Below are 22,222 nucleotides of genomic sequence, written 5' to 3'. Positions count from 1 at the left end.
GCAGGACTGTACAGACAAGCAGGTCCTAGTCTAGGCTGGCTACTTGTCGAGTTCTCCCTCCGAGAACTTTGTTTTTTCTACTACTGCGTTGGAGGTAATGAGATCCACCTGGTCAGGCTGCCTGGGTGACTCAGCAGAGTGGCTCTGTGCTTCCCCGCAGGGTCTGAACACCCAACAGCAGCTCACAGGCACAAAAAAGGATTCAGTACTTAACTGGGGTGATTCTTGCTCGCATGCTCTCTGGATGGGAAGAGATTTTTTCCCTGGGACATATTGGCAGCAGCCCCACCCAGTTTCTGGAGCATCGAGCAGGCAGCATCAGTAGGATCCAGGTGTGCAGTGTTCCACACCATCAAAGGGGCACCTCCGTCTCTGCCATCCAGCACTTTCTGGGAAAACGCCTTCATGCGGTTACGTTGGATTTGCCCACTGGCAGCTCTGACAATAGCTAGTGTGAACCCAGGGCTGGTCACACTGTCTTCCAGCCCGTCTGCTTCTGCATCAGTGGGGCTGAGGAGAGCAATTCAGCCTCGCTGCAGGAGAGCAGCATGGTGGGAAGCCATGGTGAAGTGGGAGCAGTAGGTATGTCTAACTGTAGCCCAGAGAGCTGGTGCCTGGGGGTTCAGCCGGAGCACACAGGGAGCTCTTCCCATCTGGTGTGAGAGCAGGAGTCTGTGTGCGCCCCAGTAACTATGTAATGAAGGAGGCTTTGATCATGTGGAATGCAAGGGAGGGGTGGTTGATCACTGGTTCCTACAGACTATCGTGGATGCTTTGAGGAGTAGCAGCATCACTTCCCCTTGCAGGTGCCATTTCATGGTGCTGCCCAGCTGATGGCGCTGTGTGGTGCGGTTGATGCTCAGACGGTGTCAGGGTCTTTCACAGCGGAACTGACGATAGGTGATCAGAAACTCTCTGGGTAGTTCCATTCACTCGGCATGTTCACGGTGCTGGGGAAGGTATTTAAGCTTTGCATGTCTGTTAGCAGTCAGCACCCCACCTTTCTCCCCCAACACAGGACCCTGGGTGCAGGTGCTAAGATAATATGCATTGATGCTTGCATTGGGGAAGAGCAGTGCCAACAAATAAATGCCTAGCAGTAAAGTGGTTCAATTGCACTCTCCCCCAGCAGTAGGTCAGGGCACCTGCTCCTGCAAAGTGGTGTCATTGATCTCCAAGAGGATGAAGGCTGTTCTGTAAGGAACTTGAACCCCAAGGACAGACTATTTCTTCTACACACCCGCCCCTCTTCCCCCTACCCCCATAGGAGAAGGAATTAACTACCTCAGTGACTTTTTGCAGGCTTTGTATATTCTTGTTTCCCCCACGGCCCTCCCCAGCTTGAGGGTAAGGATTTAGAATTTAGAACCGCAGGGCTGGAAAGGACCTTGCCAGGTCACCTAGTCCTTTCCCCTGTGCCGAGGCAGGGCCAAGTAAACCTAGACCAAACCTGACAGGTGTTTCCCCACCTGTTCTTAAAAACCTGCTGTGATGAGGATTCTGCAACCTCCTTTGGAAGCCTGTTCCAGAGCTTAATTCCCCTCAGAGTTAGAAAGTTTTTCCTAATCTCCAATTTAAATCTTGTTTACTGCAGATTAAGTCTGTTACTACTTGTTCTGCCTTCAGTGAACATGGAAAACAGTTGATCAGTGTCATCTTTATAACAGCCGTTAATGTATTTGAGACTGTTCTCAGGTCTCTCCTCAGTCTTCCTTTCTCGAGACTGACTCAATGTCTCCAGTATTTTTAACCTTTCCTCATAGGTCAGGTTTCCTACATCTTTTATCATGTCTAGTGCTCTCCTCTGGACTCTCTCCAGTTTATCCACATCGTTCTTCAAGTGCGGCGCCCAGAACTGGTCATAATACTCCAGCTGCGGCCTCACCAGTGCTCAGCGTAGCGGGACAATTACCTCCCATGTGTTGCATACCATATTCCTGCTAATACATCCCAGAACGATAGTAGCCTTTTTCACCACTGCATCGCATTGTTGTCTCATATTCAGTTTGTGATCCACAACGACACACAGACCCTTTTGAGCGGTACTATGAGCTAGCCAGTTATTCTCCGTTTTCTAGTTGTGCATTTGATTTTTCCTTCCTAAGTGCAGTACTTTGCTCTTGTCTTTATTGAGTTTCATCTTGCTGATTTCAGACCATTTCTCTAATTTGTCCAGGTCATTCCGAGTTCTAATCCTGTCCTCCAAAGTGCTTGCAAAGGGTTGGTGTCATGTGCCTTACTCCTATCGCCCCTTAGCCCAGAGTGGACTGAGACCAGGTGTGGTGGGAACTCCCTTTCTGAGCACTGTAGAGTTGCACCTTTTGCATTGGAAGGCAGGCCTTCATTTCATCCCCTCTGCTCGTTCTCCTGCACCAGGGTTACTTCTCCAGTGAAGAGATGGACACCATGGTGCAAGCCATGAACTCCAGGGTTCCAAATTGAGATTATGCAAATGGGCAAGATGTGGTACTGAGGAAGGATGGTCTTGTGGTTAATTATCACTACTGTTCCCCTAGTGCCCAGGGTCCCAGTCATAATGAGGGTCCCATTTTGCTAGGAGCTGTGGTGTGTGCTCCAGAGAATTTACAGAGTAGGCCTCAGGACAGAACAGATGTGCTGGGGCGGGGCGGGTTGGGAGGATGAGGTACAAAGGAACTGTTGAGCAGAAAAATGGAAGTCTCGGCTTGCCTATGTGAGGCCTGACAGGTTAGGATATCGGACAGAGGCAGGGGATCTAGCTCTGCCACAGATGCCCTGTGTCACCTTGGGCCTGCCACTTAGGCACAGAGCCTCAGTCCTGAAATCAATGGGAATTAGGCTCCTAAATACCTTGAAGGATCTGGGCCTTAGTCTTTGTGGGCCTCAGTTCCTCATCTGTACCTTGGGGATAAGTGTTACCCTGCCTAGCAGGGGTGTTGTGAGGGTACGTACAGGAATGATTGAGCTGCGCATGTGTGGTGCTGAGCACCAAAGAAACACGATAAAGAACTGACTCTTGCAGAGCAATGAATGTTGGAGTCTAGCAATATGCGCTGCAGTTCAGGGACAGCTGGAGCAGCGCACAGGGGGTCAGCAGCTGAGGTCTAGTCCCAGCTTTGTGTGAATTTGGGCAAGTCACTTTACCTCTCTCTGGGCCTCAAGTTTCCCCATGGGTAAAATGGGGATATGTGATCGGGGGCTGGTATTTGTACTGTGTTTTGGAAATGAAAAACACTTCTGTAAGGGGCATTATTACTGCAGTGGTTCATATAGTGATAAGCCTGCACTGTTCTTCAGTGCAGAAAAAAACAGGATCCTTAGACTGTGCTGCCTTAGAATATGAAGAGCTCATTCTAAATACAGCAATTTGTGATGCACAAGGAAATCAGGTTAGAGAAGTGAGTGGTAAGGAGAGAGAGGACTCTCCAGCGGCTGGTGATGGGAAACTAGATGGAGAGGGCTCTGAGTTACTACAGAGAATTCTTCCCCAGGTGTCTGTCTGGTGGGTCTTGCCCAAATTTTGGTCACCATATTTGGGGTCAAGAAGGAATTTTCCAGCAAGTACTGACAAGCTGAGGTTGTCTCCTCAGCAAATGTCATTCCGGCCTGAGTTTCCTGCTTGAGCCCTAGGTGCCAGGCCTCCCTGACATGGTTAAAACAGGGTGCAGAAAGCACTGGTGAAGGGAGCCGGGGGAAATTCAACACAGGGCATTTTGGAAACACGCTATTAGAGTTGAGCCCAGGGCAGCTTTGTCCATCCCCTTCTGCCATGTCACTTTCACGGGGGACTCTGCAGAGAAGTCTGCATGTTTAGTATGAAGTGTTGTTCTGCGGGCTGGCTCAGGGAATGTCTATGCAGGAAATGCTACAGCGGCACAGACGCAGCGCTGCACTGGGCTGCTGCTGTGTTCACATTCACTAGAGTGACAGAAGCGGGTCTTCCAGCGCCATAGTAAACCCACCTCTTCTGTCGACTAGTGGTGTCTACACCGGGGCTTGGGGTGGCTTAATTACATTAATTACACAGGATGTGAAATTTTGTAGTGTTGAACTTAAGGCAACATAGACCAGCCCTCAGTAACCAACTTCCATTTCCCCAGGTCTTGCTGAGCCCTCCCCCAAAATCTCCCCAGGAAGCAGCCTGAGTTTGAATCATCTAGATTCTATACTGAAAATCCTGTGTCCTCCTCAATGTCTGCGCACCACCTGGCACAACAGGGCCTTTCACTGTATTTAAGGATTAGAATAAGGAAAATAATATAAAACAGAGGAAACAAATCAACCAAATACAGAAGCCTTGGCGTGCTGCTAATCCCTTTGCTCAGCCCACAGAAAGTGACAGACTCTGTAATACTGCAGTAAATACGTCCCTCTCTGGTCCAGGTAAATAATGGGCACTATTTTCAAACAGCTCTTTGACAGACCTTTAATCAAATACCAATTTGTTATGAAGGATCTTTGCAGGAGCCCATGCCAGCGACCTGTAATTCAGAGGGGTATCTTCCTACATGTTCCTGTGTCCAATGGTAGTTTTCAGGAGCTACCTCAACAGCTGAAGTTAAACTCAGACCTGACTCTTCCACAGATGCCTTGTAAAAATGTTAACAACATCATTTGTGTCTCTCTCGGCTTTCAGAGAGATCTGAAATCTCACCCAAGATCTCTCTAGTCTTTGCTACTTTTTTCCAAGTTTTTGAGGTGGTTCCCAACTGGCTTGAGGGCTCTTGGTGTCCCTTTTAGACCTCCAGAAGCACCACGTTCACACACACATGTGGGAACTTGGACTGTCTTGCCCTTATATATGGCCGGTGCCCAGTAGATAATTCGTTTCTAAGACTCTGAGTAAAACCCAAACCTCAGCCAGGCAGGCCATAAAGTCTCTCAGTCTCACAAGGACCACGGTGCAGGCCCTCTCCTGGCCCAGTCACACCTTCCTCGCCCTGCAATTTCCCTATGTCAAAAGACACAATGGAGAGGCAGACCCAGGTTGCTCTAGCCCTGACACAGGCCTTCAACACCAGCACCCTGCGACGCAGCATCTGACGGGGGCAGCTGAGCTCGTCAGGAGGGTTTCACACAATCCGTTCATATTCTCACTTGGCTCCTGCACTTCAGCAGTTTGCAGAGCAGGGCCTAAAGGCCAGGCCTGGCTGTCACAGAGTCAGCCCTGGGGCTCAAGCGGGAGCAACTTGTGCTGTGGGGCTGAAGGCCTTAGGGTTCTGGTGCAGCCTGGGGCACAGGTCACTTGCAGATTTACACTAGTGTCAATGGATGAAGTCTCTGTAACTTGACGTGTTTAAACCGTAATTTGAGGCCGTCAGTGACTCAGCCAGAGTCAGTGTAGATGATCATGATGGTCCTTTCTGACCTTACAGTCTGAGTCCTGGTGCATGGGCGGCAGGAGAGGGCAGCATGAAGGAAGCTGTGGAGAATATGCATGGGCTTGTGTCCCTCTCTGGGTATATATTGCATTATCATCTGTGCTGGAATTATGCTCAAGGCGCCTGGTATTGGTTTCAAATATATGCTTCTGTCTCCCCCAGTTCCAGTCTCCTCAGAGCAGCCAGAAGGGACTGAGAAAGAAGATGTGCGAATGCAGCTGAAGAGACATCAGACCCCCAGCCCGACACATTGCAGCAAATCCTCCAAGCGAGCCAAAATCAAGGTGACCATTGTCTCCCACGGGGAAGCTGCTGGCACGGGGAATGGAGCGCCCCTTGTTGCACAGCCGGAAAGTGAGTCCCCGTTCCAGAACTGCTCTTTTAACCAGAGACATTTACATTCAGTGACATTTACATGGAGAGCAGGTAGTTGGTGTGTCCCAGGCCAGCTCTGGGTATGAGGATGTGTCTGCTAACAAAGATGGAGCTAAAAGGGTAGGAACCTTCTTTTTTAAGGATTTAGACATGGCAGGCAGTCTAAGTGGTTCCAGGTGCCAGCGACTGGGTGCTCAGTGATGCTTGAGGAATGCTGGGGATTGAAGTCCCTTAATAGATACACAGCAGAGCCTATGGCATAAGCTTCGGTTCTAGAGAGTCATTCAAATTGCATGTGCCAGGGTGAAAGGACGTGTGTGTGGTGGGCAAAAAGAGGTTTTCCCTCTGTGTATGACATTGCCCAATCTACTGAGTTGGGAGGGAGGTGATCTTTTCACTTTCCTCTGAAGCTTCAGGCCATTGCTGGACACAGGATGCTGGTCTTGAGGGACACTCGGTTTGGTTCAGTTTTGTAAGTCTGTGGCTTGCTTAAGTGTCCCTCCTACCCTGATGCCGTAGAAGTGACAACAAAGGACTCCCAAACAGGTTGGAATCTGTCTGCAAAGATCTCATCCGGGACCCGCTCCTGCCATAAAGGGAGGACCATGTTGGGATTTGATGTTGGCTCCCACTGGAAGAATCTCTGTGTATTCTCAGTATAGAATAGTTTCCTGCTCTGCTGATCCCCTTTGGGCATTGCAACGGCCTGTCAAATACACCTTTTATATGTACATGTGCAAAACCCAACTCTTCTCCAGTCTTCTCCTGGGTTAGGAAAACCCTGCTGTGATGTGAGTTGCAACCTGGTGAGCTGAAGTCCAGAGAGAGCTGTAGTGTGTTCAGCTTTGTTTCCCTTCAACACTGGAGAGGAGGCCAGGAATTTTGTTTGCTTATTGTAACCACGGTACATTAAGGAAGCTGTTTGTTGTGGTAGGCCAGGTTGATGCATAGTAGGACTTCTGCTTGGAGCACCAAAAAATAACTCTTAAAGGTAATTGTGAGTGAGCAGAATTAGTGTGCAGTGTAGAGCTGAAAGGGTCAGCACGCCATTCCAAAGCCCTGGGAAATCAGAGATTTTTCAAAGCTGTAAAGTAAATCGATCAATTTTGCAACGTTTCTTGGTTAATTTAACAGTTGGTTTTACTGTGAAAATTAACTAATGAATATATTGTGGCTTGCCTTCAACAGCTTTGAAAGTCTCTGATTTCCTGGACTTTTTTTTTAATTTTCAAAACTTTATTTCTTTTCACAGAAAAAAAATGAAATGCAGAAGTAAACATGAACCAAACAAGAATTCCCTCTTACCGTGCGTGAGCAGGAGGAATACACAGGACAAACGCATTTGTATCCCAAACACCGCAATAAACAAATATTGTAACTCACCGGCCTTTCTGTGTATTTTGTAAAGTGTCTCAATAGAATGCTTACAAAATCAACCACTAGAAAACCGGCATGTGCTCAATGAGCCATCGAGGCAGTAGAATTGTATTATAATAATAATCTGGCCAGGAGGAAGTGGGGGTGCGAGTGAAGGAGAGGATTAGTAGAAGCGGATTAGTGGAATTCACCAGAGATGCTTGCATCCCTGTGCTGAGCACCTGGTCTCCAGTGCTGAGCACCTGGTCTCCAGTGCTTTCCAGTGTTTGAAGCTCATTCCCTCAGTCCTATTGTGCATCACGGGATTGTCGCAATGGCAACTTCCTGGTTTTATTAGTGATTCTATTCGGTTTGATGTTTCTGGAACGACTCGCTCTCCTAGAATGTTCTAGAAAATATCTAGGACTGCATTGGAGCTTTCCTTTAAAAAGTGCTTCGGGCAGCAGGTTGAGCTCCGTTCCCCCGGCACTGCTTTGTGTCACTGGGTCGTGTGTGATAGTGGGGGTTCCCCAAAGGCTGGAATAGGGCAGAGCTTCATGTCTCTTGTTTTCTTTATTTCCCACAGGTGTGGCAGGAAAGCCCTCCACCATGACCGTAGGCCAGTCTGGGTCAGGCGTGAAGGAGCTCTCGGGATTACTTACCACCCCCAAGTGAGTGTATCATTTTATTTTTAATCTGTGGAGCTCACAGAGAGCTGAGCCGATGCCAGGCTCCAGAGAGCAGTGATTCCAGCGTCTTCCACTTCCTGAGACCTTGAGTGTGAAAGGACATGTCAGATGTCCAGCTCTGTGTCTGAATCCTGAGATACAGGAGACATCCAACCCCCTGGAACCTACCCCTCGTGAGTGTTGACTTGTTGCAGGGCAGTCCTGAGACGTGTTGGCAGAGCAAGGGGAGTAGCGGGGAGGGTGTCCTGGTGGTAGGTATATCTCTCTCTCTATGGTGGAGACAAAGATTGAAATGATAGATTCAACCCTCCTGATCTTTTGTGAACCTGGCATTGTTTTATCTCTCCCTGTGTCTTCTGCCTTAACCTGGATTCCAGTTCCTGTCCTTAAAAAATGCCCTTCTTCCCCCCCCCCCCGCCCACGCACGGTGTGTGTGTTCTTGTGCATCTAATGCTGCCTCAGTCTTTTTATCTCCCATGGTGCTGCTCTGATTTGCTGTATGCCTCAGAGCGGCAGCCCTGCCTTTAACCGGGAACTGGAGGCAGGATCTGGAAAATAAAAACAGTTTTAAATTGAGAAACCCCTGTAACTCCGAAGGTGAAGTCTGACTGTGTATAACCCCCAGTCAGCATGGCATGGGGGCAGAGGGCTACAGTTACCCCTCATTTCAGAAATAGATTCTCAAATCCTACTCTATTTATGCGTGCTTCTATCTCCCATCATGGAGGCACAGCCGTTGCTGTGGTTTTGAGTTCACCACAGTAAAGTTTTCAACCTCACCCAGCCCTTCCAGAAGAGTAGCTATGTGCTGCGTTTGACCCTCTGGCTGCAATCTTTGGCCTGGAAATACATTCCCTTGGAGTTGGTTCGTTACTGGAGTGCATTTGCCGTGTTTCTCCGTTTGTTTTCCAGGCTGAATTCTGTGGCGGAAACCTCCTCCCTCAGCTCTACCCCCTCAGCCATGATCCCTAGCAGCACAGCTCCCAGCGCCTTCCATTCCTTGCAGAGCAGGCTGGTGGCCAGCAGCGCCCACTGCAGGCAGGCCCAGCCTAGCAGCGCACTCCAAGGTACCCGCCTCTTTCTTCATGCTTGGCTTGGGAGCCTGAAAAGCAAACCCAGCCTGCGAGATGGATCTGGGGAATCAGTCACGTGTTTCCCTGCCTGCATCTTTGCTCTAACCCGGGAGTGGCTGAGAGCCTTCCCAGTGCTTGGCTATCCCAGCAGTTTGACAAGGCCAGTGGCTTACTCAGGAGCTGGAAAGTGAGCCTGGTGGAGGATGGAACACGGGGCCAGGCCCTGTTTCCATTGAGGTCAAGGGCAGCTAGACCGGGTGACACTGTTTCAGCAAATAATATGTTTGCAAAAAAGTCCATTTTTGGGGATACTTTCAGGAAACAGGGGTGGGGGAAATTCCAAAGTGGTTTATTTTGGGCCATTTTTAAATGGAACATTTCAGCTTTTTTGTTTTGAAATGGTGTTTTGTTTAATAATTTAGCTAGTATTAAAAAAGGGTGAAAGACGGCCAAAAATGACCTGGAGCAAAACAGAAAAACGTGAAGAACAAACAAACAAACAAATCCCAGATGTATTTTGTTTTGATAAGAAAAACCATCAAAATTCAATATCAGTTTGAACCAAACCACATTTTTGTCAGATTTTTTGGTTCAGCTTCTGAAATAAAAAATCAATGATGCGCTCAGCTCTAATGGCAACATTTCCACGAGTTCAGTTGCACGGGACCAGGAAGTGGCTCGCGGTCTGGTGGTTTAGACACGACTGGCCCTGCCTACACTGGGCGCACATCCTGTTTACAGTCATGCGAGTTGATGGATGTTGGGTCGTGTTCTAGAATGGTGTTTTCCTACTGGAGACATAGCTCCTAGGGAGGACTGAGGGGCTCCCACAGGTCAAGAGACAGCGTGACTCAAGGGGACAGCCTCCTGCTGAAGCTAGTCCACCAAGGGTGAGAAACTAGCTCTTCGTGGCAGGTTGTTCCCCAGCCTTGTTTGCTTTCAGGAGCAGCGTCTGCTAGCAGCCTCCTGCAGGGCCTGAGCTTCAGCCTGCAGGACATCGGAACCAAATCACCAGCCCTTCCAGTGAGCGTAGCATCCGTGGGGCCGTCCATACAGGTAGGCAGCCATAGCGATATGGAGGGTTTCAGATAGGCATGGGCTTTCCTGGAGAACGGGAAACTGGATCTAGAGAGCTTGGGAGGACAGCATCCTTGTCGCCATGGATGAAGTAGAGCTCTGTTGCAGGTAAGAAGCTGTCTTGAGACTCTTGCTCTTGTGTTTGACGCTTGGGTCAGGAGTAGGGTACTTGAGGACCAAGGGTGATGGGTGTCTTCTCTACAAGGACCACTGCTGTCTGCAGCCTGCCCTCCCATCTGGAGGCTGGGTGCAGTGATAGCATGAGGTGCATGGCAAATGGGAGTTCTGGCACAGGAGGCATTGAAACCTAGACTGGACAAAACACTAGAAAATGCAATGTAGGGAATTGTCCTACACGAGCCCCGGGGAGTGGGTGAGATGAGCCTGCTGGGCCTCTTCCCCACTCTTGCTTCTCACGGTGGAGTGGATTGCAACCCCATCAGCTCTAGCAGGGGCAGCCTGCGAAGACTTCAGGTCCCACCCTGCAATGCTCCACCTCTGTCTGAGCAGCCTCCATGCAGATCAAGGTGGTTTATTGCATGCCAGGGCCAGTAGTCTCCATGGGCTGCTCCTTCATTTTAAAATCAGGGTGTCCATGGTGAAAGGGCCAAACTTCATCCGCCCTTGGGCTGAGGTGCACTCGCTGCCTGCTGGGATGAAGGATGGGAAGACTCTGCCAGACCTCTGAGACCTCGAACTGCCCTTGAGAGTGAGGGGGAGCTGGGAAGGACATCCTGCCCCTTCCTCCCTGGTGCTCACCGCACTTGCCTTCCTTGGCAGACCTCGGCTGGGAAGACACCGGCACCTATCCAGAGTCTGAGTGCCATAACCACGGGCACTGGGACAATCGTCCGCACCATTCCAGTCGCCACATCCTTGTCGTCTCTTGGAGCCTCGGGGAGCGGGAAGCCCACGGCTATTCACCAGTTGCTGACCAATGGCGGGCTGGCCAAGCTGGCCAGCAGTCTTCCTGGCTTGGCTCAGATCTCCAATCAAGCGGCAGGTAAGGGCTAGTGCTGGTGGGAGCGGTTGTGACATGGAGATGCAGGCACCCTCCCATCTCCTTTCAGGCTGTAGTTCGCATTTACAAAGCTTGTTTGAAGTTCAGAGTGCTTTGTGAACGCCGACTTACCCTCCTGACGCTGCTGCTGCGAGGAGGGAGCTATTGCCTTCCCCCGTGGAGACACTGAGGCACAGAGAGAGGAGGCGATTTGCCCAAGGTGTGCCAGTGTGTCAGTGGTAGAGCTGGGATTTGAATTCGTGAGTCCAGTGAGAGAATTTACATCCCTCGCGGGGTAAAGGGAGGATCTGCCACAATGGACCGTGAACATCCATCTCCTCCCCAGTAGGAGTTGATCTTCATCATGTGCACGATTGAAGTCCCCTTTGCATGTTCCTTAATACCAGGCTGACTTATACCTCACATGGTTTAGGATGGCTTGCAAACAGGGCCAGGCGGCTGCCTCTGAACAGCGAGTCCCCTAATTCATAGCATTCCAGGCTCCAGAGAGCCAAGATCCATCTGTGGGTGTGGGCTTGTGTGTTCCTCAGAGATGCCAGCCAGTGTCAGCCTTGTGCCCTGTCTGCTCCGTGCTCTGGAACTCGCATTACGTCGTGCTGAAGTCCTCGTTACACAGCATGTGGTCCGTTAATAGGAAATCTGCGTGGGGTCATGGTGCAGGTCTCCGAATATTACTGCCAGCAATTGTGCCTGGAGAGCTCATGTTGGGCTTTCCCAGAGGTAGATTGCTGTGCTGTATGTTGTGTTGGGCACTGTGATCCTTGCCACACTCCATGTTCGTACTGTCCTACAGCTGATCTCCAGTCACTGGCAGTTTGGGAGCAGCTGCTGGTGTGTGTGTCTGTTTGATCTGCTTTTCCTGTGAAAGGAAGAACCACGCAAAGTGTGCGCTTGGAGATTGGCTGGTCGCAGTGACTTGCCTCGCTCCTGTGTCTTCCAGGCTTGAAGGCTCCAACTACCATTACAGTGACCCTGCGGGGGCAGCCTAACCGTGTCACTACCCTGAGCCAAGCGGCCGTGGGGACTATCCAGCCCCAGCTGGAGGAGCAGCAGCTGCAAACTCAGACACCTCAGGTAATTCTGGGCCTTAGGCGAAGAGAAGCCGTTGGGCATATGTCATGCTTCCATCACCAGCGTTTGTGCAGGAGCATCTCTCCGGGGGAGAGAGTTCTGCCATGTGGCCCAGAAACCCCCACTGGGATTTTCTCGCTGGGGTTTTGCTAATGTTGAAGCCGGGGTGTTTACTCCCTTATGAGCCGTTATGCCACTGTGCTGTGACTACAGCGGAGACCGAAGTGGACAGGAACAAGGGCTTGTGAGGGAGAGCAGAGCGTGCCCTCTGGGCAGAAAGGGGCTCGTAGGGCAGTGGCTGGAGATAGATCAGGCCTCTCCTGCCACAAGCGCAGCGGCCTCTACCCAAGTAATGTATCTGATGTTACGTCACTGCCACACTTAATCCACTGAAAATGCCAAATCAAGGCAGTGACTTTGGATCCAAACACCTGGAGTTGGTGTCAGCCTGGGAGCCCCTATTTAATGTCCCTCTGACACTTGGGGCTTTCAGGAGAAGTGTTTGTAGATCCTGCTCTGTGCCGAGGAAGGCGGAATGGGGCTCCCTCCAGAGCTGAGGTTGATTTGGGCCTAATTTGAAATCCTGACCTGAACCTGACTAGACCACAGACAATCCAAACCCAGCCTGAGGTTGTTTTCATACCCGACCCTGACGCTTGTAGTTGGTCCCTTGGGGCTGCAAGGGTGTAGTTGCCAGCCCAGACTTCATTTTCTTTACTTTGTTTCCTCCTTAGAGCCACCAGGGCTAATTACCCTCCAGTCCTGTTCTCCTTCCTGTGGCCTGATCCTCACCCTGGCCCACCAGCCGCTCCCTGCCCAAGCGCTGCGCACCCAAAGGGCGGTCACTCCCTGGGCTGCCTCCCCTGAACCTATGTCAGTGCTGCCACCTCGTCCTTGGGATTCGGCCTGACATGAGCTTCCCATCCCTACACCTTGTGCCTGCAGTCCATCTCCTGCTGCCTCCTGCCTGTGGGGTTGGAGCAGCAGTGGCTGTATGCCCTGCTTGTCCGCTGGCACTTCCCTGCGCTGCACAATGAGAGGGGCTGCGACTCATGGGCACAGACCTAGTGCTGAGAGGTGGTAGCCGATGGGTGGGGCACACAGCTGTCAACTCATCAATTCCATGGGCCAGGAGGAGGTAATCAGAGATGACCCATCCCCCAGTGACGTGGGAATGTTCAGCATTTATCATGTTCTCTAGGTCAGTGCTTCTCAACAACCGGTCTGTAGACTGATGCACACGGTCCCTGAGAGCTCCCTGACAGTTTAGGAAGGTGGCAAGCCAGTCCCTGGTATCAAAAAGGTTGAGAAACACTGCCATAGAGTAACATTTTTTCATGACAAATCTCTCTTGGGATTTTTCACACTCACTGTGACAGGAGTGAGCCCTGCTGCTCTTGGAAGAAGGTTGTAGACTCCTGACCTGTCAAGTGCCATCCCTGGGAAAGAGACTCAGGTCGCCGTCCTCCCAGCGCCCAGCTGTGTCTTGTCCTGGGGCTGAATCAAGAACACAAACTGCCTGGTTAGAGGCAGATTTGTTTAGTGGAGAAGCAGTTAATGGTGTCAGATGTTCCAGCCTTGTGATCTCAGAATCGCAGTGGCAAAGTTCAGCCGAAGGCTGACTTCAGAAAGGAAATAAGCAGCTAGAACGTGTTCACTCCCTTGAGTGAAAAAGGTGAAATCTCCAGGGCAGACGTACCCTTATGTCAGTTTGCAGTTGTGAGATGTAGATTCACAGATGTCAAAGCCAGAAAGGACCATTTTGCGCATTCCAGCCTGAGCTGCCTAACCCAGGCCAGAGACCCTCACCCATTGTGCACCATCAGCAGAGTTGGAACCCTCACAGACAGTAAGGTCCGAAGAGAGTATTCAGATAATCTGGTCTGACCTCCTGCACATCACAGGGCACAGAACCTGGCCCACTCCCGCCTGTAATAAACCCCTAACCTCTGGCTGAGTCACTGATGGCCTCAAATAATGGTTTAAAGACGTCAAGTTACAGAGAACCATCATTGACACTAGCGTAAACCTGCAAGTGACCTGTGCCCCAGGCTGCACCAGAACCCTAAGGCCTCTCTCTGGACTTCAGCTCACCAGGTTGCAACTCACATCACAGCAGGGTTTTCCTAACCCGGGAGAAGACTGGAGAAGAGTTGGGTTTTGCACATGTACATATAAAAGGTGTATTTGACAGGCCGTTGCAATGCCCAAAGGGGATCAGCAGAGCAGGAAACTATTCTATACCGAGAATACACAAAGATTCTTCCAGTGGGAGCCAACATCAAATCCCAACATGGTCCTCCCTTTATGGCAGGAGCGGGTCCCTGATGAGATCTTTGCAGAAAGATTCCAACCTTTTTGGGAGTCCTTTGTTGTCACTTCTACGGCATCAGGGTAGGAGGGACACTTAAGCAAGCCACAGACTTACAAAACTGAACCAAACCGAGTGTCCCTCAAGACCAGCATCCTGTGTCCAGCAATGGCCTGAAGCTTCAGAGGAAAGTGAAAAGATCACCTCCCTCCCAACTCAGTAGATTGTGCAATGTCATACACGGAGGGAAAACCTCTTTTTGCCCCCCACACACACGGCCTTTCACCCTGGCACATGCAATTTGAATGACTCTCTAGAACCGAAGCTTATGCCATAGGCTCTGCTGTGTATCTATTAAGGGACTTCAATCCTCAGCATTCCTCAAGCATCACTGAGCACCCAGTCGCTGGCACCTGGAACCACTTAGACTGCCTGCCATGTCTAAATCCTTAAAAAAGAAGGTTCCTACCCTTTTAGCTCCATCTTTGTTAGCAGACACATCCTCATACCCAGAGCTGGCCTGGGACACACCAACTACCTGCTCTCCATGTAAATGTCACTGAATGTAAATGTCTCTGGTTAAAAGAGCAGTTCTGGAACGGGGACTCACTTTCCGGCTGTGCAACAAGGGGCGCTCCATTCCCCGTGCCAGCAGCTTCCCCGTGGGAGACAATGGTCACCTTGATTTTGGCTCGCTTGGAGGATTTGCTGCAATGTGTCGGGCTGGGGGTCTGATGTCTCTTCAGCTGCATTCGCACATCTTCTTTCTCAATCCCTTCTGGCTGCTCTGAGGAGACTGGAACTGGGGGAGACAGAAGCATATATTTGAAACCAATACCAGGCGCCTTGAGCATAATTCCAGCACAGATGATAATGCAATATATACCCAGAGAGGGACACAAGCCCATGCATATTCTCCACAGCTTCCTTCATGCTGCCCTCTCCTGCCGCCCATGCACCAGGACTCAGACTGTAAGGTCAGAAAGGACCATCATGATCATCTACACTGACTCTGGCTGAGTCACTGATGGCCTCAAATTACGGTTTAAACACGTCAAGTTACAGAGACTTCATCCATTGACACTAGTGTAAATCTGCAAGTGACCTGTGCCCCAGGCTGCACCAGAACCCTAAGGCCTTCAGCCCCACAGCACAAGTTGCTCCCGCTTGAGCCCCAGGGCTGACTCTGTGACAGCCAGGCCTGGCCTTTAGGCCCTGCTCTGCAAACTGCTGAAGTGCAGGAGCCAAGTGAGAATATGAACGGATTGTGTGAAACCCTCCTGACGAGCTCAGCTGCCCCCGTCAGATGCTGCGTCGCAGGGTGCTGGTGTTGAAGGCCTATGTCAGGGCTAGAGCAACCTGGGTCTGCCTCTCCGTTGTGTCTTTTGACATAGGGAAATTGCAGGGCGAGGAAGGTGTGACTGGGCCAGGAGAGGGCCTGCACCGTGGTCCTTGTGAGACTGAGAGACTTTATGGCCTGCCTGGCTGAGGTTTGGGTTTTACTCAGACTCTTAGAAACCAATTAATTACTGGGCTCCGACCATATATAAGGGCAAGACAGTCCAAGTTCCCACGTGTGTGTGTGAACGTGGTGCTTCTGGAGGTCTAAAAGGGACACCAAGAGCCCTCAAGCCAGTTGGGAACCACCTCAAAAACTTGGAAAAAAGTAGCAAAGACTAGAGAGATCTTGGGTGAGATTTCAGATCTCTCTGAAAGCCGAGAGAGACACAAATGATGTTGTTAACATTTTTACAAGGCATCTGTGGAAGAGTCAGGTCTGAGTTTAACTTCAGCTGTTGAGGTAGTTCCTGAAAACTACCATTGGACACAGGAACATGTAGGAAGATACCCCTCTGAATTACAGGTCGCTGGCATGGGCTCCTGCAAAGATCCTTCATAACAAATTGGTATTTGATTAAAGGTCTGTCAAAGAGCTGTTTGAAAATAGTGCCCATTATTTACCTGGACCGGAGAGGGACGTATTTACTGCAGTATTACAGAGTCTGTCACTTTCTGTGGGCTGAGCAAAGGGATTAGCAGCACGCCAAGGCTTCTGTATTTGGTTGATTTGTTTCCTCTGTTTTATATTATTTTCCTTATTCTAATCCTTAAATACAGTGACAGGCCCTGTTGTGCCAGGTGCTGCACAGACATTGAGGTGGACACAGGATTTTCAGTATAGAATCTAGATGATTCAAACTCAGGCTGCTTCCTGGGGAGATTTTGGGGGAGGGCTCAGCAAGACCTGGGGAAATGGAAGTTGGTTACTGAGGGCTGGTCTATGTTGCCTTAAGTTCAACACTACAAAATTTCACATCCTGTGTAATTAATGTAATTAAGCCACCCCAAGCCCCGGTGTAGACACCACTAGTCGACAGAAGAGGTGGGTTTACTACGGCGCTGGAAGACCCGCTTCTGTCACTCTAGTGAATGTGAACACAGCAGCAGCCCAGTGCAGCGCTGCGTCTGTGCCGCTGTAGCATTTCCTGCATAGACATTCCCTGAGCCAGCCCGCAGAACCACACTTCATACTAAACACGCAGACTTCTCTGCAGAGTCCCCCGTGAAAGTGACATGGCAGAAGGGGATGGACGAAGCTGCCCTGGGCTCAACTCTAATAGCGTGTTTCCAAAATGCCCTGTGTTGAATTTCCCCCGGCTCCCTTCACCAGTGCTTTCTTCACCCCGTTTTAACCATGTCAGGGAGGCCTGGCACCTAGGGCTCAAGCAGGAAACTCAGGCAGGAATGACATTTGCTGAGGAGACAACCTCAGCTTGTCAGTACTTGATGAGGAATGGAAACAGAGATCTATTCGGACCACGCTGGCACCAAAAGCTGATGCCAGTTGGTCTCCCTGCATTCGGGAGCTGGAGGATGAGGATCCTGGGGGAAAATGTTTCTCCTGACTGTGATGGTGTCTTTCTTATTGCACAGTCGATTTCCCTGTTTTTGGTGTTGCTAATGCAAGTTCCGTGCAGAAGGCCCTGCCATAGAGGATGCAGGAGAGCAGACTGTGACTGGGGACTCTGAGCTGTCCAGTTTGAAGCCTGCTCCTCTCAGAGCAGTTACTGTGACCCATGGCTGCCTCCAGCTGGGAGCCCCAAAGAAGTGGGGGCAGAGAAATCGCTTTGGCTTTGCATTGCTCCATCATTGTGGGACTTCAGAGAGAAGGAACTTCTGAGCCACTTGAAGCCCTCAAATGTGGGAGAGGGTTTCGCTGGAAGCCGCCCTCAGGCTCCATCAGTGGAAGTGGTACATTAAGTGTCTCTAAGTCCTGGGCCTGTTTCCTGTTACATAAGGATCTGCACTGTATTTTTTTAATCAGTAATTTCCACACAGAGACATTCCTGCAATGTGCCTTGTAAATGCTTGGTAGCTGTTCTCTAGCTTGTCGGGAAGTGGGAGCACCTGGTCCCTTCGCCTCTCTATTCAGTGTCGGTTTCAGTCATTTTGCTGGCATGACATGGCCTGTAAGTGTCTCCAGAGTTAGTATCTCTGTGTCAAGGCTGAATCTCTTGAAGGGAATATAGAGATGGCGATAATAGCTCTTCATGTGACGTGTGCCGTCACCATAAATCCTCTCCCAGTGCTGAAGATCAGTCTGTCAGAGTTGCATCTTGTTCTGTTGTCCTGTAGGTCAAAATCTCCTTGTGTAAACCTGAGTCAGTCTCTGTTTTTCCAAGGCTGGTTGAAGAAGTGATCAGAAATAGCATGTTTTCCTTTCTACTTTGTTACCTGCTTAGAGGCACCCTAAAACAATGTGGCAGAACAATAACTATATTAGAAAGTCTGACAAACCCATGACATTTCCAGGCATAGATTAACTCCAGGCGTTGTTACAAGGTGAGGCTGGAGGCTTAATTCTAAGCTGTGAGTTTGACTTACATTGTTGGGTTTGTGTGTTTAGGGCAGTGCTTAATTGTGTTGTGTCCATGGAGAGTTCTTTTAGAAACAAAATGTCATGAGTTATGTATTTCAGCAACTGCTCTAATTCTATCCATTAATGTAATTGACTTACATTTGCCATTAGAATGTGTAATTCTGTTCGATAGCACCTTTTTGTAGTAAGAGCACCTTGATAAAAGACTACGGGAAATAACACAAAGAACAAAGGCCATTTTCCCAATACAGCTGGGCTGTCTAAGGGAGTAGAAAGTCCTTGGGAATTGGACACTTGGCCGCCTTTGAGAAGGGCAGCCTGCACCTGTCCTAGGGCTAAAGCTTTGGACTGCCCCAGGGTTTCACCTGATTACGGGGGCTTCGCTAGTTCTTGCACTACAGCCCCTGTGGAAATAAGGCGTAATGTTTTAACAACGAGAGTAATTAACTCTTGGAACGGCTTACCAAGGGTTGTGATGGAGATCAAAAGTGGATGTTTGCTAACAGATCTGCTCTAGGAATGGCTGTGGGCAGGTCTCTGGCTTGTGCTCTACAGGGGGTCAGACTAAATGATCACAATGGTCCCTTCTGGCCTTGGAATCTATGAAAAATTTGCTCGGAAGGCAGTTCTGTTGGGCCAGTGTCCCCTGTCTGGGTTATAGTTGGAATCTAGATGGGATGAATGTTTTCAGGATTCAGTATTAGTTAAATAATAGAAAACGCAGTCCCAGTGGCACATGGTTAATGCTGGCATCACAAGGGTTGATAGTGGAGACCAGTGCTGTTGGAAGATGAAGGGGATCGTGACTTGTTGGTGTTTGCTCAGGACACTGGGTTTGTTTGTTGTCTGAGGTTCTCTATTGGCTTTAGCCATCGGAAGGAGTTGGGTAGCATGTACAGGAGCTGAGCTTCAGTGTGAGAAACGTAGTGCGGTGCTACTCTGCACTGAGTGGCTTTGAGTGTATGTGTGGTGGGAGGGGGGGGGCATGCAAGGAAAAGCCGGAGTCAGCATGGAGAACTCAGTGGACGTGTCTGTCTGTGCAGCAGGGGTGAAGCAGTAGGATGCTTGGGTGCATTTAACATGAAAGTGCCAACTGTGTTGGGACTCTATACCCTCATTTGAACCATTGGCTTCTATTTTGGTCCTCTCCTGCTGGGTGCAGCTATACTCTGAGAAATGAGCATTGTGGGGCTGCGAGTGGCATGGACTCCAGATCACACTTGCTAAAAAGATGTTTTTTCCCTAATTGCCAGCCCTGCAAACGTAGCTGGAGATCTGAGCTTCCAGCTGGATCCTGGAAGGGATGTGACCGGGACCCGCCCAAGGTTGCATTGTGGAGCAGTGGTGGAGCTGGGAAAAGCACCCAGGTCTCCTGCCTCCCAGACCAGGATCCTGGCCGCCGAACCTGTATTGAATTATATAGTGTTAGTGAACATACTGACGCCAACCCTGCCTGATCTGTGCTGGCAGAGCATTGTGAGGGAGGTGCCTGAGCCACTTCAATCAGGGTACCCATGTATTGCCCAGCACAGGCCATGCTAGCAACTTCTAAGGACCTTCAGTGTCTGCTCCAGCTTGTCTAAAATGGAGCAGATTGCAGCCCTTCTTCTCTTTAAAGTTCAGGTGCCAGTGCTCAGGACACCGCCCCGGTCCAAGATTCGTCTTGCCTTGACACGTTCTGTGATAGCAGCCCCAGCCTTCGTGGAGGAGGGTATCTGGATGGTATCTGCTTCCTTCAGAGCCCATCAGTGCTAGGGGTTATGGAGTTGAGCCTCTGCCTCCATAGCAGTCTAGACCCTTCTGACCAAAGGAATTGGACCTGGGTTTCTGGCAAAGCAATAAACTGTTTGGCCACTGGGTGTTGCAGTTTGCAAGACTTTTTAAACAACATTTTGTCTCAGTTTGGATAAACCCATTTAAACGAATAGTGTCAAAATCAGCTCGAGTACCATCAAGCAGAGAGGCTCTTGGGTCTGCAGAATATCCTGCAAGTCAAGCACTGCCTGGGCTACTTCAGAAAACTGCTCTGTGTTGGAAAATCACTTTAGTAATCAGGGAGAATTAGGCTGGCAATAGGGAAAGAGCACAGTCTGTCGGGGTGGGGGCCAAGTTCATACAATCATAGGCTTTAAGGTCAGAAGGGACCATTATGATCATCTAGTCTGACCTCCTGCACAACACAGACAGAGAATCTCACCCACCCATTCCTGTATCAAACCTGTGTCTGAGCCATTGAAGTCCTCAAATCATGGTTTAAAGACTTCAAGGTGCAGAGAATCTTCCAGCAAGTGACCAGTGCCCCACGCTGCAGAGGAAGGTGAAACCCCCCAGGGCTTCTGCCAATCTGGCCTGGAGGAAAATTCCTTCCCAACCCCAAATATGGTGATCAGCTAAATCCTGAGCATGTGGGCAAGACTCACCAGCCAGACAACCAGGAAATAATTCTCTGTAGTAACTCAGATCCCACCCCATCTAACATCCCATCACAAGCCATTGGGCATATTTACTGCTAGTAGTCAAAGACGAATTAATTTCCAAAATTAGGCTATCCCATTATACCATCCCCTCCATAAACTTATCAAGCTTAGTCTTGAAGCCAGAAATGTCTTTTGCCCCCACTACTCCCCTTGGAAGGCTGTTCCAGAACTTCACTCCTCTGATGCTTAGAAACCTTTGTCTAATTTCAAGTCTAAACTTCCTGATAGCCAGTTTGTATCCATTTGTTCTTGTGTCCACATTGGTACTGACCTTAAATAATTCCTCTCCCTCCCTGGTATTTATTCCTCTGATATATTTATAGAGAGCAATCATATCTCCCCTCAGCCTTCTTTTGGTTAGGCTAAACAAGCCAAGCTCTTTGAGTCTCCTTTCATAAGACAGGTTCCTCGGATCATCCTAGTAGCCCTTCTCTGTACCTGTTCCAATTTGAATTCATCCTTCTTAAACATGGGAGTCCAGAACTGCACACACTATTCCAGATGAGGTCTCACCAGTGCCTTGTATAACGGTACTAACACCTCCTTATCTCTACTGGAAATACCTCGCCTGATGCATCCTAAAACCGCATTAGCTTTTTTCACAGCCATATCACATTGGTGGCTCATAGTCATCCTGTGATCAACCAATACTCCGAGGTCCTTCTCCTCCTCTGTTACGTCCAACTGATGCCTCCCCAGCTTATAACAATAATTCTTGTTATTAATCCCTAAATGCATGACCTTGAACTTTTCACTATTAAATTTCATCCTATTACTATTACTCCAGTTTACAAGGTCATCCAGATCTTCCTGTATGATATCCCGGTCCTTCTCTGTATTGGCAATACCTCCCAGCTTTGTGTCATCTGCAGACTTTATTAGCACATTCCCACTTTTTGTGCCAAGGTCAGTAATAAAAGGATTAAATAAGATTGGTCCCAAAACCGATCCCTGAAGAACTCCACTAGTAACCTCCCTCCAGTCTGACAATTCACCTTTCAGTATGACCCGTTGTAGTCTCCCCTTTAACCAGTTCCTTATCCACCTTTCAATTTTCATATTGATCCCCATCTTTTCCAATTTAGCTAATAATTCCCCGTGTGGAACTGTATCAGTTGCCTTACTGAAATCAAGGTAAATTAGATCCACTGCATTTCGTTTGTCTAAAAAATCTGTTACCTTCTCAAAGGAGGAGATCAGGTTGGTTTGGCACGATCTACCTTTTGTAAAACCATGTTGTATTTTGTCCCAATTACCATTGACCTCAATGTCTTTGACTACTTTCTCCTTCAAAATTTTTTCCAAGACCTTGCATACTACAGATGTCAAACTGACAGGCCTGTGGTTGCCCGGATCACTTTTTTTCCCTTTCTTAAAGATAGGAACTATGTTAGTAATTCTCCAGTCATACGGTACAACCCCTGAGTTTACAGATTCATTTAAAATTCTTGCTAATGGGCTTGTAATTTCATGTGCCAGTTCCTTTAATATTCTTGGATGAAGATTATCTGGGCCCCCTCATTTCGTCCAAT

The 22,222-nt window shown here is 49.4% G+C and overlaps 1 protein-coding gene and 1 long non-coding RNA gene across 5 annotated transcripts in view; one reads left to right on the top strand and one right to left on the bottom strand.

Annotated features, from left to right (window-relative positions):
- The window catches only part of KANSL3 (KAT8 regulatory NSL complex subunit 3), a 62,528-nt gene that overhangs the window by 32,307 nt on the left and 7,999 nt on the right, over positions 1-22,222 (top strand). For all 4 annotated transcript variants that reach the window (XM_045003830.1, XM_045003831.1, XM_045003832.1 and 1 more), the window contains 6 exons: positions 5,523-5,714; positions 7,678-7,762; positions 8,693-8,847; positions 9,797-9,909; positions 10,711-10,933; positions 11,892-12,025. In XM_045003830.1, the coding sequence (XP_044859765.1) occupies positions 5,523-5,714; positions 7,678-7,762; positions 8,693-8,847; positions 9,797-9,909; positions 10,711-10,933; positions 11,892-12,025 (902 nt within the window). The remainder of the gene's footprint in view (positions 1-5,522; positions 5,715-7,677; positions 7,763-8,692; positions 8,848-9,796; positions 9,910-10,710; positions 10,934-11,891; positions 12,026-22,222) is intronic.
- On the bottom strand, positions 14,944-16,720 carry LOC123363093. Its single transcript, XR_006576705.1, has 2 exons — positions 16,296-16,720; positions 14,944-15,135 (listed from the first exon to the last, which is right to left on the bottom strand). It is a non-coding gene; the product is annotated as an uncharacterized LOC123363093 (long non-coding RNA).

This window comes from Mauremys mutica, chromosome 2 (genome assembly GCF_020497125.1).
Source record: "Mauremys mutica isolate MM-2020 ecotype Southern chromosome 2, ASM2049712v1, whole genome shotgun sequence".
Classification (NCBI taxonomy): domain Eukaryota; kingdom Metazoa; phylum Chordata; order Testudines; family Geoemydidae; genus Mauremys; species Mauremys mutica.
This window is presented reverse-complemented; position numbering and strand designations above follow the sequence as displayed.